General features: G+C 35.9%; 1 protein-coding gene across 1 annotated transcript; it reads right to left on the bottom strand.

Annotated features, from left to right (window-relative positions):
• Positions 1–8,127: 8,127 nt before the first annotated feature.
• Positions 8,128–15,544, bottom strand: LOC144442776 (uncharacterized). The gene is made up of 6 exons (XM_078132148.1): positions 15,355–15,544; positions 11,246–11,427; positions 10,085–10,330; positions 9,755–9,882; positions 9,223–9,292; positions 8,128–8,665 (listed from the first exon to the last, which is right to left on the bottom strand). Exons 1-6 carry the CDS (start codon positions 15,461–15,463, stop codon positions 8,414–8,416), a joined length of 987 nt encoding a protein of 328 aa, XP_077988274.1. The 5' UTR covers positions 15,464–15,544; the 3' UTR covers positions 8,128–8,413.
• Between the last annotated feature and the right edge of the window lie 1,479 nt (positions 15,545–17,023).

Genomic DNA, 17,023 nt, shown 5'->3' on the forward strand with positions numbered 1-17,023 from the left:
TCATTCACAACTGGACAAATTCTCTCTTGTTTTAAAAGACTTAAGCTAGATGGTGTACACGGTGTTCTCAAGCGGAGAAGCATATAGCAAGGTTGTCATTTTAAATTCTAGATTCCAAAATAAATACCTTTTTCCTATCCCCGTTGCCATTTGAAAACAGACTCCTATATTTAATTCCAGAGCAGGAGTCGGTGTACACGCACACCAACTGTCCTTGGGGACTATTCTCAATCAAGTCATATGTACAGTTTAATTACCAGAAATCATTCAGCTAAACGTTAAAGTATCGACCACAACTATGCCGACTAACCACAATTTCTAACGGCGGCCATGCATGAAACAATCAACTTAATAAAATTTACGAATGACTGCTTTTACCATGGTTACCTCATGGTCAGTACTTTCTCATCTTTGGCACAGCACGGAGAATGGTTTGACAAATAAAACTATAAGACTATACATCTTTTGAGTAATTTAATCACTGATGTGGTAGATTACCTGTGCTCTATTGTAAAAAGCACGTATCATGTATTTGTAGAGTTACTTCAGCAAATAACTAAACGATCGTTATGTATGTGCGGGTATCCGTCTGTCTGTGTCTGTCTGTCTGTCTGTCTGTCTGTCTGTCTGTCTGTCTGTCTGTCTGTCTGTCTGTCTGTCTGTCTGTCTGTGTTTGTCTGTGTATGTGTATCTGCGTCTGTCTGTGTCTGCGTCTGTCTGCCTGCCTGCCTGCCTGTCTGTCTGTCTGTCTGTCTGTCTGTCTGTCTGTCTGTCTGTCTGTCTGTCTGTCTGTCTGTCTGTCTGTCTGTCTGTCTGTGTTTGTCTGTGTATGTGTGTCTGCGTCTGTCTGTGTCTGTGTCTGTGTCTGTCTGTCTGTCTGTCTGTCTGTCTGTCTGTCTGTCTGTCTGTCTGTCTGTCTGTCTGTCTGTCTGTCTGTATATGTGTATGCGTCTGTGTGTGTATGTATGTGTGTATGTCTGTCTGTCTGTCTGTCTGTCTGTCTGTCTGTCTGTCTGTCTGTATGTATGTATGTATGTATGTATGTATGTATGTATGTATGTATGTATGTATGTATGTATGTATGTATGTCTCTGTCTGTCTGTCATCTACCTACCCCCCCCCCCCCACACACACACGCACGCACTCACATACATACACACACATGCATGCATGCATACATACATACATACATACATACATACATACATACATACATACATACATACATACATACATACATGTGTGTGTATGTGTGTGTGTGTGTGTGTGTGTGTGTGTGTGTGTGTGTGTGTGTGTGTGTGTGATGCATGACAAAACAGTTGAAAAGTAAACAGTTTAAAAGTTACAAATGTGGTATTGTTTCTCGACGAGATAATGGCACAACAACATTTTCCCCCCATGGCATGATAGTCATACGATGACCATTGGCTATTACAAACATTGCATGGGGTTCTTTACTTTCTGCTCAAACAGTGGAATCGTGGATTACGTAAATGGTTCATCTCTTTTTACAAAATGGTTGAAGTGTGGGATTAAGACAAACAAAGGCCGTTTATTTCACTCTGATCAACGACCAGCCAATTAAAGCATTAATAGTAAAGAGACTCAGAACTGTTACTTTAGGGATTTCATCGCACCTTCAGACACTAACAGCCTCTCTTTCAGCATGGCTAACTGGCTTTTAAAGGACACAAAGAGAAAAAGAGAAGTCAGGCATTCCGCACTAGTTTACATAAATTACCTTCGTTAGAACTAATGAGAATTTGAAACGAGCTTTCATAATAGAAGAGAGGTATGTGAATTCGGTTGACGTCTGCAGTATGTGCTGGAAGACGTAAACAATTGACAAGGAGGTGACACTATGACCACACAATAATATTTGTTTGGCTAACTCATTATAATGTGCCTCGGAGTTATGTCAGTCTGTTGGTTCGTTAGTTTTAGGAAGGATGATAGTTTAGAAGCCGTCACTATTGATTATTTGACACTGACTTACATGTCAGTAACATCTCCTAAAGGGATGGGCAACCAGTGACGATCAATCAGTCCGATAAAAAACAAACAAACAAGCAAACAAGCAAGCAAACAAGCAAACAAGCAAGCAAACAACAAACAAACAAACAAACAAACAAACAAACAAACAAACAAACAAACAAGAACGAAATTTAAAACCCTCGAAAACAATAAACAACCAAATGAAACTATACAACAAGTTATTAGAGTAGACAGAATTTCCTCGTTGTTTTCTCAGGGAATGCTTTCGATCTCTAATAAACATTTTGTTCAACTTTCCGAATAAACTTGAGGTTTACTTTTTCAATGGCATCGCATATACAATGAATTTCAAAAATACTGTACAGCTTTTCTTTTTTTTTAAAATGTAAGAAACTACACGTGCCACAGCAAGATTGAATGAATAAAGTTTCTTGCAACATTTTATTCTAAATGAAATGAACTAACATGCCACCATGTACACATCAGATGCAGATGTCAAAACATTGGAGCCTACGAGTCTGCCTCTTATTGCAGTATGTTATTTCATTTTAGACAAAATGTAGCAATAAATTGAAATCTTCCTATGCCAGTGTAGCATGTGTAGTTTCTTATTTAGATCTGTGTGAGGTTGTTATTATCAAACAGAGACGCTTAAGGGTATTTTGAAATTCACTGTAGTACAGAATTTCCGCTCTCTTTTTTCAGAATGTGTTCGATATTTGTGATCTGTTTTCTCTCTCTAATGAACAATTATATTCAGCTAGTACTTTTCAAAATAATTTTCAAATTTTTCTAACCATAAAAAATTACCCTAGCTAGGTACTCATGTTTAATATACACCTAACGTTATTGTTGCCATTGTTATTAAATGGCTGCACGATTAACTGATTTTTAACGAGCTGTGTTGACGCTATTCATGTTTTCATGAAGGTAAATAAAACACCTTCGGAACCTTTGAGGCCATCTATTAATAATACCTTTACATGATTCATTACAATGGATTTAATATTAAAGATGTATACTGCCTAGTGATACATCTGGACATCGTAAAGTTACATCGACTCTAAGTGCAAAACAACATTCAATAGAAACCCAAGTCCTTGAAACTTTAAATACTAGGTTGTCAGTGATATGGATAATATTATACATAAACAACACGCCCCTATGTAGTACAATGGGAACGGTTTGACGCATCATAGATAATGACACGTAGCATGATTGATTGATTGATTGATTGATTGATTGATTGATTGATTGATTGGTTGGTTGGTTGGTCGGTCGGTTGGTTGGTTGGTTGGTTGGTTGGTTGGTTGATTGTTTAGTTGGTTGGTTGGTTGGTTGAGTGATGGACGGATGGATTGATTGATTTAATGAATTATTTATTTTATTTAAATTAAAGCGTCGTTTTACTTCCGTTTCATTCATCGGGTTCTGAGTTCTCTTGTAATGTTTATTTTGTTATTGTTGAAATTTATTAATTTCAAAAAAATAACAATAAATAAGGCCCCAACGAATCTTCTTTCCCTGTTTGTCCAGCCCGGATGCAGTCTGCAGATCCAGGTAGAAAAAACAAAATAACCCTCCCTACTTCAGTGAAAACAACTTAACTGCAGAGTCAATCATGAACAAGCAAATGACATCTGCCCATCATACACACTTGCTCTAAAGTACTAAATAAATAGAACAGTAAATGTAACAAAGTGTAGATTGAGTGACAGGTTTGTTGAGGATAAAAAAAATATCGCATCATCACTTTAGACAAAATGTCCTGACCAGAAACAATTACTGTTGTTTTATAATTTTTGTACCATTTGCATCGTTGCGCGTTGTACCTAATGTTGTCGTTGCCAGACGTCTTTCCTCTAATTTCATTCTGTCTTTCCAACAGACGCACCGGTTGTTTATCGCGGGTTGTACATGTATCATGGCAGGCCGTCGTCGTGTTTTCGATACATATCTTCTTACGCAATGTACTCATTGATATTATTGCAATAATAGTAAAGTCATTCTTTAGTGAAACAAAGATGTCATTATCAATAGAACATCGAGATCCTAAGCCTGTCTTTGCTGTATGGCTAAAGAAAATGTCATTATAGCGGAGCTTAATACCTGGGGAGCTTAACTAAACTGTCATGTAATAAATGTGGAGTATTCGAAGCATTATAACATGCAGAACACATGTTCAATTCTCGACAGCCGAGTACACATTTCACGGCACACGCTTGTCTAGTTTATGCATACGAAAAAAACCTTCACTCACGTACCTCCAAGAGTTACCAATATGAAGAGCAAACCAAGACATCTTAAGTGATTTGTTTCCATGACAACCGGAAATTCCTAATATACTCTCTTCGGATATTTAAAAAGTTGTGGCGGTGGGTTTTATAACAGGCTGTGAGGTTACCTCTGTGTCGCTTTGTTATGTATAGTGAAAGTCATCAACAACATATTATACGCCAAATCTGCCAATGGGAGTGTTCTACAACGTCGGCTCTTCCGGTTATTTCAACCGCTTCATAAAAGTTAGGTCAGAGGTCACACTTAATCACTGTAACTAATGCAGTGAGCCATGAAGCGTCTCTATAAGAACGATTTGGTGAATACTTATGGGGCATGGACATAAAGGCGTATTTTTGAATAAAGAGACCCATTTCGTAAAGAAAAATATGGGTCAATCGGTAGACTTGGCTATTTCAGGACGTCCATCTGCCGACGGAAATTGTAAATAGAACCGAACCGCCTGAAAGCACAATGCAATAGTCGATTTGCCTTAGTTTTATTTGTTGTTCGATTTGTCTGCAAACAAAATATTCTACATAGATATTGCCATCAGTAGAATAACTTTATTTATGAATGAAATAGTTTTGAAATATAAATGAAATAGTATTGTTTGCTATTGATTGTTTTGAAGTAGATCCTGACTGATGAGGAGATAAGGCTGTTCAGTGTCAACCTAGCGTTGAACGCATGCACACACACTTACATATACGTGACACGTACGCCCAGACAGACAGACAGACAGACAGACAGACAGACAGACAGACAGACAGACAGACAGACAGACAGACAGACAGACATACATACATACATACATACATACATACATACATACATACATACATACATACATACATACATACATACATACATACATACATACATACATACATACATACATACATACAGACAGACAGACAGACAGACAGACAGGCACACACACATGCAGGCAGCTGGCACGCGCACATCAATAACTATCTATATAAATGTATATGCGCCTGTATAGTATTGAAATAATATACCATGTTTTTATACATGTTTGCATATATAGTATATAAAAACATGGTATATGTATATTATTTCAATAGTAAACAGGCCCATATATACATTATACATGTATATAGTTATCCATGAGTATTAAGTTATATTTTATTTACCCATGCGTATTTTGTTTGTTTGTTTGTTTGTTTGTTTGTTTGTTTGTTTGTTTGTAACACGGTTCTTGGGCTCCCTGTGAGGACATCATATACAATGTTGTCAACTAATTTCAGCGTAGTTTGAATTCCAAAAATCTAGTATCCATAAAATTTGGATCGAACTACTTTGTCATACAAAAATTCTAAAGTGTAGATTAGTTCACGTGGTTCTTTGGTCTCTTTTAAGTGTGGCCTTGAAGTAACTGTGCCAAGGTACAGTACGGTCAAGGACGGCTGCTTGGGTGCGAAGCTAGCAGACCCATACGCGTGCGCATGCTCTGAAAGAAGTGATGTGTTTGTTTACCTGCACGCGCGTTGAAAACAAAAAGATGCTATTGGTCTTGTGATTCATAAGTTAACTGAAAATCTCTAAATTCTCAAATCAACATATTTTAAACAACTTTCACAAGGGATACCTGGTTAGTTTTAATCCAAGGTACGGGAATCAATCGTATCGAAAGTCCTTCTTCACATGCACAGTGGTTGAAAGTTGGAATTTCGCGTCGACCCATGACGTCATGACCGGAAGTAACACAATGTTTACCTCCATAAGGGGAGATTATATTATACTTCTGTTTGTCTGGTCTTTAATTGTGATGTAATTTGCATAAATTAAAAAAAAAATAATTAGGCAATATCTTTCCAATGCAAGGTTTCAATTTCCGATAATTTAGTACATAATTATATGCAATGATGGTAAAGAAGTGCTCGTGTCCTTTAAAGTTTGTAATCTTAACAGTTAATTTGCATAATTAATTCGATAATTAGGCAATATCTTAAGTATGCAAGCTTAAAATTTCATAAAGTTTCATATAATTAATTTTCCAATTAAGGGGTACATCATGTATAATAGCTCAGAATTTTGCATTCCAACAATGTGTGTAGGAAAGAATCTATGATATTGACCTTATGCAGTGGGAGGCATTCAGTTTACATCTGGTTTTAGTTTTGAATTGAAGGAAATGCTTCTATCATTTTTAAAAAGTTGCAGTCGACGAATTATAATCATTCAAAGCGTTGTTGTATGCCATTGGAAAGAGGAAATGGTACTGAATCTGAATGAATCAATACCCTAAGTTCACAGGAAATATTAATGTGGTATGCTCCCGGACTCGTGCCTCTCAATGAAAACATCAGGAGTGATCACTTTCAACGTTGGTGGCGCTATTCAACACACCTCCCATGTCACATGATCAATGATACATCAGACATGCTACAAACTATGATAAATAAATGCTTTATTGCGTGTATAATAATAAAGTATTTAAAAAAAGTACTGATATAAGTGTGCATGAAATATTTACAATATTTTTAGAATCACATTTACAGGAACAGCTTTACAGAAAAACATATTTAGAAGAAAAATTGAACATCTACAAATTTAAAAATCCTTATGATGATCAACAAGCCAGTGAAGATCATGTTACAATATACAGGGTAAAGTTACTAAGACTAAATCTGACGTCACTCAGGTGTTTTTAAGTCTATAACTATATTTGTACACTGTTGTTCATATAAACTCAGAAGTAATGTTACAGGGTTTTTTTTTTTACTGTTGGAGTATCTCAAGGAAAGTAGGTACCGGTGTGACAAATAAAATAAAAAATATTGCAATTTGGCATAAACCTCTGCTTGTGAATATTGGTGTGTTTGTGTCTGAAGTCTGTGTGATAACTCAACTCATATAAATTAAATGGCTAACTTGCCCATTCACAAGAACATTAATACACTCCCTTGTTTGCTTTCTTCGTAAAACACACAACCGGCACATAGATATACGCAACACTCTCATAATCGCTGACTCACACAATCATTCACTAACCAACCCACCCAACATCCCTCCCTCTCTCCCTACCTCCCTGCCTCACTTACTCACTCACTGACTGACTAACCCACCCACCCATCATCCCTCCCTCTCTCCCTCACTGACTGACTGACTGACCCACCCACCCACCCAACATCCCTCCCTCTCTCCCTCCCTCACTCGCTCATCCACTCACCAACCCACCCACCTGCTCCTATTCATAAATATTAAGAAATGTTTAAATCACAAAATACACTACATGCTACTCTCCCCAGTCTGCTGCAAGAGTTAACTCTAAACCTGTAAATACAAATTTCACTTTTCTTTGTACGTTTATGTCCTTTTTCATTCATGTACTTTTCTGCCAATCTCAAAAATAATCTATAAATACATAAATTTAGACAATCTTGTCTTTTCAAGATATGTAACAGTGTGATCAAGAGTAATTATAGAGCATAGGACTGTGCATTTATTATACAGGATTCATGGCTGTTATTTGACTATAACATGGTTTAACTTGTAAAAACAAATTTGTATTCTTCATGCAGTATATTCTTTCTTCAATAAATTAAAACATGATTAAATATACGTCAATATTTATATTTATATGTGTCATAATGAAAAGTAACTTTGAATGTACTGAAGGTGAAATAGGCAAAAAGGTATTCTAGATGTGACATCCAACTATCAGTTGATATGTACCGGTGATTACTTGCACTGGTGCACACACATACTACAATGTAGTAGTACTTGCACCACAGTGCAATACCGAAAACATTATTGCATACCTGCATACAAATGAGGATACGATCATTCATTGTTCACGAAGCATGTGATCGCACGGTATCATTTTTACAGAAATTTGTTGTTTTAGATAAACATATATTAACAGATCAGATTTGACTTTTTGATTTCGGACGGAGGTATATGTGAACGTAGAGAAAGACTTTTGATTTGATTTACGTGAACGTAATGAGGACGTGAAAGACTTTTGATTCCTGATAGCGGTGTGAATGTAACACAAATATACATATAGATGACCTTTGACCTAGAATAACTGCGTATGTGATTATACAAATGTATGTGACTTTTGATTTAGAACAGATGTACCTGAACGAAAAATGTGTAAATAAGTTTTGGTTTAAAACAGTGGTGTACGTGAACGTAGTGCTCTCCTTAGCAATGGTAGTTCTTCATTGGGTCTTACTATGCCCTCTTTACCATGATAAGTGTGTAATGTAAGAGGTATAACTTCAAAATCTTCCTGCGTACTATCTTTCCTGTCCCAATTGACATCAAATCGCATGCCGTGTTTCTTTAATTTCATCATATAATCTGAGTGGTACCTGCCATCATGGTAGTTGATAAACCGTCGATAATCACGCTGTATCGCCTGCAAAATTACAGTAAGATTGTATCATTTAAGCAATGTGGATTGCAAATTAATATATTGCATCAATGTAACATTGAAGAAAACCCAACAGTATTCAGTAAAACAACATCTTAACTTTGCTGGCTATATGGCAATCAATTAAAGATGAAAATTCAAAATGCTAATTTTCACCACAAATTTTAGCAAATGTTTATATGAGTCATGCAGCATGTTGAACTAGTATTTCCTGAAGACTCTCTAACTTACCCTAAAATGATGAACTGGTATTTCATGAAGACTCTCTAACTTACCCTAAAATGATTAACTAATATTTCCTAAAAAGACTCTCTAACTTACCCTAAAATGATTAACTAATATTTCCTGAAGACTCTCTAACTTACTGTAAAATTTTAATCTAGTATTTCTAAAGAGACTTTCTAATTTACTCTAAAATGTTGAAAGTATTCCCTGAAAAAAAATTTGCCTAAAAATTGTAAACCAGCATTCTTTGAAGATTCTCTAACTTTGCCTGAAATGATGAACTGAAAAGTATATCCCTGAAAATCTCCTTAACTTACCCTAAAATCTTCCTGTACCATTTTTCGTGCTGCCACTTCATCTCTTACTTGTCGTTTTAAATCTAGGATACTGAAACAAAAATAGAGAAAAATTGCACCATGTGAACAGAATAGTTATTGCAAAACTGAAAACCCAATATGAATTATACCATAAAAACAGATCAAGACAAGTGTAACGACTGAAGTGTATGGGGCAACTTGCCAGAGACTGTTATCTATGCAGCATTTGTAAAACAATCTCAAAAATCTCCTTGATAGTTTCCTGGAATCTCAACCAATGAAATACAAGTCTCTGGTGTAGAGAGCTTGTACCAAGACCAGTCTCTGGTATAGAGAGCCTTTTGAAAGAGTAACACCAAGACAAGTCTCTGGGTGTAGAAAGCTTTTTGAGACAGTAACACCAAGACAAGTCTCTGGGTGTAGAAAGCTTTTTGAGATAGTAACACCAAGACAAGTCTCTGGACTACAGACTGTGCATTTTTTAAAATAGGACTTATCTGTAGAATAGATGACATTTACATTTATAACTTACTTGTCTGTCAGCCTGTCAACTTCCTGTTTGTGTAACCTAGCAACCCTTGCTGCTTCCTCTGCAGCAATTCGTTCACATTCTTCCTTGGTTTGTCTTATCGATTCTTCTAATCTTTTCTGGAATTTTTTCTGTAAAAAAAATTTTTTTTTTATTCATATGTGTAACCATGCAGATATTCACAAATTTTTCAAATTAAAAAGAATAACTATTCACACATTTATAAAGTTGATGAAAAAGACACTTCTGCTGATAAGTCCATCACCACAAAACAATAGCATAACAATAGCTTGTCTGTGGCTAAAAAACAAAGGATAAACCATGATCTCTTACCCTTGCAATTGCTAATGCGTTCGCTACAGCTTTTTCTTTTTCTAATGCAAATTGTCTTCTTAGTTCTTTTTCTTGTGCTGCCAGTGCATCTTTTATTGCCTGTTCCTTTATCCTTTCACACTCCTCCCATTGTTTTCTTAAAGCCTCTGCCTTCTCTTTGTTAAATCTCCGTGTCAACACAGCTATCCTTTCTTCTTCAAGTCTGTTTCGTTGCTCAGCAACTAGCCTGGCAAGTTTTTCATATTCCTAGTAGGTTGGAAAAAGATTGATGTAGGATTTTCTGCATAGTTGGAATGACAAATTCAGTGCAATTCCATTCTCACAAACCAGAGCTAATATTTCTTCTGCTACTCTGCAAAATAACGAACCTCTGGGAGGTATGTCTTGGATGGTGCCATAAAAGAGGCAGTGGTTCATCTATGATGTGCAATAGGGAACTTGCAATCCAGACAGGGCATGCTCAGACACAAAGGACTATGGGATTATCTGTGGTTATTGTAATACCTAACCTGGAGCTACCAATAAAAAAACCCTCCGACAAAAACACATTTACAGTAGTTCTATATCACATTGTAAAGAAATTTTCATAAAACTTTCTAACTACTATACCGTTGAATAAGTTTTTGGGAGAATATGTAATGAAAAAACGAATATAAAAAGGAAAATAGGCGATCAAAATATGAGAATACTTAGGGACAATTGCACAATGTCACACAAGGTCAATAAGTGAACTTCATTCGTTTAGGGAGGAGGGGTTGACATCAATGTAATTACATTTTCGCACTTCTAACCAAATTTCGAAAACTTTCACACCTTCAATGATAACAGGTTCTGTATTTACTACTGAGATGTTGTTTAGTTGGTTATATTTGCTTCTAATGCACATGTGAGATACAGAGCTGAATTTCTGATAGTATTTTGATGTGTTTACATCATCTCAGTAAACAGGTTCATAAGGGTTGGATATTCATGTTGACCATCATGTTTTTACATAGCATCAATCATAGTGGTGTGACCACTACATCATCATGGTTTACATCATATATAAATGTGTGATGTCACACTTGTGAATGCTCATTTAGGGGAGTGGGAGGTTTTTTTTATTATCCTAAGTGAACAATGTTTGTTTATTAAGCTTGTGTGATCGTCCCTTAGCCTTACCAATCGTTGTTTTTCCAATGCTTGTTTCTTTTCCTCTTCAGCTTCTAAGTGAGCTTTCTCTAAAGCTTCTTTTAACCTCTCAGCTGCCCTGGCTTCAGCTTCCTCAACAGCTTTCCTGATGGCTTCTTCTTTGTCTTGCTGTGCTCTAAGTAACACATTGTCTAGGATATTACCACCAATATCTACAAAATAAATCAATGGAAATGAAGGTATATTAACATTACACTGATGTGTGGAGAGGCTCGGCAAAAGTTAAACATGTGCTAGCTGCAACTGGAATGTTTTTTGTGAAACTGTTTTGTTAGATATACTGCCTTTAATATTGTTCACCATGAGATGTAGTGAATCACCTGTAGGTGTAAACAATCATGTAGCAGTATGCATAGTATGGTGCAATACATCTTATCAAAGTGATTTTTGAGTCCGCACCCAAAAATTAGCATCCCCCAATGAATCACAATATCAACTTATTACTATACTGCTTAAACATAAAATTGACACATACATTGCCCAATCATTGGAAGTATTTTAAGAATTTTCAATAAATATAATATTGTTGGTTGTCTGATTGAAAACTTAATACCTCGGCCATTTACAGCTTGTGCAGGAATAATGTACAAATCTGTGTACAAATAGGTTTCTTTGAAAGCTGAAGAATACATGTAGCAGTGCAGAGACCCCTTCCTCAAACTCACACTTATGTATAGGAAATTAATAATATATAAATTTGAGATTTACCTTGGAATTTCCCCCTTTGTTTATGTTACTTTCAATAGCGTATGAATTTGGTAATGGGGTGGGGATATTGGGGGGGGGGGGTGTATTGTAATACAGATATCCCTGCCAATGGGTATAGCCAGTCTGAGTATGGTTTGGTAACAACAAATGCATATAAAATAAAAAGTGTGTAATAACATACTGTACATGTGTTTGTGAATTCATTTAAGGTTTATGGAGTTTTTGTATAATATGTGAGTGATAATAAGTCACAGTGACAATAAAATGAAACCCATAATTTTTTTTTTGAGGGACCTCATATTTTGAGCAGTGACTGGTCCATGGGACTCACTGGTTTCAAAGTCTAGTACAACCCACTGACACCTCCTATTAACAAGTAAACTAGGTATACTTCACCCTCATATCAAACACAATTTCTGAGCCACTGCTGATCTGTAAAACCCCCACATTTTGTGAGTTGAAACTGAAATAGAAATGAGTGTAAGCTGACAGTTCCCATGATGAACAAGCTATACTTGGCATTACCCTCTGACACCAGATTGCGATGTCTAACTCTAAGCCATTGCCTTGTAAAGTCAACATTTTCTAAGTTGAATGTTAGTAATCTGAAGTAGACGCCAATGTAAACTGATAACAATTCCTACTAACATGCCCACCAACATAACATAACATTGCAATGTGTGAGCCATTGTCCTGTAAAGCTAAGTTGAATGCTAGTGATCTAAAGTAAAATGAAGGTAAGCAAATGACTGTATGCCATTTAATGTCCAGCATACATGTAACATTGCAATGTGTAAGCCATTGCCCTGTAAAGCTAAGTTGAATACCAGTGATCTAAAGTAAAATAAATGTAAGCAAATGACTGTATGCCATTTATTGCCCAACATAACATTGCTATGTGTGAGCTATTTCCCTGTATTAGCCTATCAATTTTAAGTTGAATGCCAGTGATCTAAAGTAAAATGAAGGTAAGCAATTGACTGTATGCTATTTACTCTCCAACATAATATTGCAATGTGTGTTGTGAGCCATTGCCCTATGAAGTCTATAAATTTTGTAAAATGAATACCAGTGATCTAAAGTAAAATAAATGTAAGCAATTGACTGTATGCCATGTACTGTCCAACATACATGCAACACTGCAATGTGTAAGCCATTGTCCTGTAAAGCTAAGTTGAATTCCAGTGATCTAAAGTAAAATGAATGTAAGCAAATGACTGTATGCCATTTACTGTCCAACATAATATTGCAATGTGTTAGCCATTGCCCTCCTATTCTGCATTAGACAGTTGAATCAGAGCTCAGAGTTGAATGTTTTAATCTAAAGCAGAGACAGTAGCTATCTCAGTTTGCATAACAGATTGTTATGTATTTGTCAATGGTCTATCATTAATTGGGATAGTGGAGACATTAAACACATACAGTGTGGGTACTGTCAATAAAATAAACAATCAATACTAGTTAAATCTATTTAAAGATTACACATTTTAAATTGTTGTTAGTTTAAATATTTCATGGCTTTTTCATTTATTCACATATTCTAACCAAACAGTCATTGCCACTACCGTTGTTATGGTGACCTTAATGTCGAAATCTATTTTGGTGTCAATATACACAATTGTAATCACAAGTCTCAGGGGTTACTAGGTAGCAGTGAAATACTAAAGAATGTAGGTATAAAATACACACAGATTAGACATAGGCTAGTTGAGTCCAGCTGTAACCTGGCTTTACAAAGATATAAGTGTTTTAATCTTTTTATTTTAGAGTTAAAGTCAGTGGAGATTCATAACATTACAAATAGCGTTGTTGTACGTATGTGATAATAAAAGTGTGCTTCACATTGGGAAATAACAGTCCAGTTACTGGGTTACTGTCACAGACTAAGCATACAATTCATATGGTAATGTTAGTTGAGGGATTAGAATGAATTGACCTATCGTGACCCGACCGCCGGCCACAAACACAGCTATGGGGGTTAGACGTATGGACTTTGTTCAATTGTAAAAAAAAGTAAACTCACAACAAAACTTTACAAAATACTGTATACAAAACTGCTTTGAAAGAAACTCAGAATTCTGTACCTACAAAGCTGCCCTCTAACTGTTATCAGTTTGCATAATATCCACCTCGTTTTCCCTCTAGAATGTTTTCTACCGTGACAAACAATTTGACATAAATAGTTCTACTTTGTGACCATGATACTTTGCTGGGATTAACCCTTACTTCAATCTATTGTATTGTGTATTGATTTTTTTCTCTCTGAAGGGCTACTGAGGTGGCATGACAAATACTTGAAATATTCAGTTTGTTTCACTAAATTTCTTCCATGTTTTTATTCACCCAGATTTGTATTGCAGACAACGACATTACAAAGGGTCTGTTGTAGTCTGTGGTATGTGCTGAGTATTGTGTAGATGTTTGTTGCTGTATTTTTTATAATTATTGGCTCAACCTGACAAAAAACCCAGCCTATTTTAGAATTCTCTACTTTGATTACAGTGCACAAGTACTACACAATATGGTTCAAATATTGCCAATGGTGTAACAAATTACTATTTTAAAATGTATCATGTAAACTATGTCGAACAAAGGGTTCAAAAATAAATATCTGATATAATTCAATGATACAACAGACATGTTTAAATATGGTACCTTTTTTCAGGTCTGAAGAATTACTGTAATTTTACATCTAAAATCAATTCACCATTTTGTGACATTAATTTTGACGAGTCACAATGGTTTAATGTGAATATATGCTAAAAAGAGAAAAAGTTAAATGAGAACGGGAACTTCTTGAAATAATTTTCGCGGAGAATTATTCGACATCGGAGAGATATAAACGTGCGACGTGTGTGTGTTATGCTGAAATGAAATGTTACTCGTGTCGTGGAGCGGGCCACTCTACCGTAACCCCAGGGACCGTAGTAACGATCGCCGTAACTGATCAAATGTTTCGACAACAGACATGGGAAACTATTTCTACAAAATATAAATCGACGACTACTATAAATTGTCATTGTTCCTTGACTACCTATGCGATATAAATAATCGCTTTGACATTACGGTAAAGGGTATATGTACATGGTAGATTAAGTTCGTGGCGTGTGTTTATTTACTCTATCATCCCTGATAACATGATACGTCCACGGTGCGAATGAAAGAGTGAACGTTGAGATGTAAACATGTCAACGAAAACATTATCAAATTATAACATTAGATTTGGGGAACTACAAACGTTAGTATATCATAACATTACGAGAAAATCGGTTTAGAAATTACTATCGTGTTGAGTTCTTCACTAGCACTTACACTTTCTTTAGAAATTAGAATTATAACAAAATGGCGGGGTACAGGAGACTGATACTTACCGATAATTTTGCCATGGCTAATTTTTTGAGTTGAGAGGGTTGTTCTGTCTAATATTCGTTCCAACAACTCCAGTGGATCAGTGACCGAACGAACTGGTTTTGTCGACATGATGGTTTCCGTTCTTAAAATGCAATATACACTACAATAAAAAGGGATTATTAACTACACCACACACACTGTCGAGGAGATCGTCCATAGCTGGAAGTACAATAAAACGCGCGTTGAACTATAAATCCAAAACACATACAGTATCGCATATTTCTATTATATCGACCAAAAACGTAATGTTTTTGAAGGTAGACTCAAATATTTATAAATATATGTAGATACTATAACAAATATGCCGAAAAAGATTTAAAAATTCAAATTTTTCATCTGAATGCTCTATTTATAGTACTATCACTTATTAATGAAACCATTAACTATGACCTTTAACCTCAAAAGGAGCGTCCATGGCAACGTGGACCATGGCGAAGTCTAGCGCGGGGAATCTAAATCGTTGTAATATTGTTGTGAAAGATAAATTAATGTATGTATTAAATAGTAGCAAAATATAATTTTCCTAACAAAATTAGTATTGAAGCTTGACTACATTCAATATGTTAGTTAATGCATGGAAGTATTCCATGTTTTAATGACACCTGTTGATCTAGCTCTGGATTCGAAATATCATGATGCGCTCCGACAACTCCGACATGTTTCCGTCTGAGTGGGATAGGTACGGGGAAGTGGAGTACTAGTTCTCAGAGCTTATTTCCAGAGCTACTGCTGATCAGACTACAACGTGGATATCAAATTCTAGGCCTGGTGATGGTGGGGTGGTGGGGAGGGACACAATAATAACTGTCAACAAACCACTTCGTACCCCTGGGGATGGGTATACCTTGGAGTAATTATCCTATAATTATATTACTCCAAGGGTATATACCAAGAGGTTTTGACAGTGAACGAAATAAAATGTATGCATAGCGATAGCGATTGCATATATTGAGTTCACTAGTCAAAACCGATACTGTGCGACAGACTATTAATATTATACCATTATACTGAAAAGTCGGAAACTAGCCCTGGAAACAAGATATATAAACACAGCCTAGCCACCAGCGTCATGCTTATAGTATCCTTTCGAAATTAAACCAGCTGAACGATAGCATGATTCTAGTGAGTAAGAGTACTTTTACATAGTTTTGTTGATGGTGGATTTTTTTAAAATCATTATTCAAGTTGTTATTAATAGCAATGGCTATCATTAAACATATCAAGGGACTTCCCAAAAAGAACTAAGCTTACACCACGCCATGATTCCAGCTGCAATATGCATGGGATGAGATCATCACTGCCAAAATAGAACTTGATATGCCACTTTGCAGTACATGGGTTTTTTTATTCATTATTTATTAGTTATTTGAACACTTTATTTTATACCTTGAGAAATATTTTCTCAATCAACGATATATTCACCGATAACATTACACCCCCGATGCTAAAGTGTGACCCATTGAGAGCCTATATGTCTAATATGTGAGTGTCTAGTTCAGGTAGTTATCTTTTCCGTTGTTTTCCATATGGTCTCTGTGTTATTGGTTTATTCTCATCATCAGATGTACATCCGGTTACAGATTGAAAGAACACTTTCATATTGTCCTTTTAAGTTGAGGTCAGTTTCTG

Source organism: Glandiceps talaboti, chromosome 11 (assembly GCF_964340395.1).
Source record: "Glandiceps talaboti chromosome 11, keGlaTala1.1, whole genome shotgun sequence".
NCBI lineage: Eukaryota > Metazoa > Hemichordata > Enteropneusta > Spengelidae > Glandiceps > Glandiceps talaboti.

Coding starts and splice junctions, on each gene's coding strand:
- LOC144442776 (XM_078132148.1), bottom strand. CDS start 15,463: ATGTCGACAAAACCAGTTCGTTCGGTCACTGATCCACTGGAGTTGTTG. Junction 9,293..9,754: donor GTTGACAGGCTGACAGACAA/GTAAGTTATAAA, acceptor TTTTTGTTTCAG/TATCCTAGATTTAAAACGAC. Junction 8,666..9,222: donor TGGTACAGGAAGATTTTAGG/GTAAGTTAAGGA, acceptor GTAATTTTGCAG/GCGATACAGCGTGATTATCG.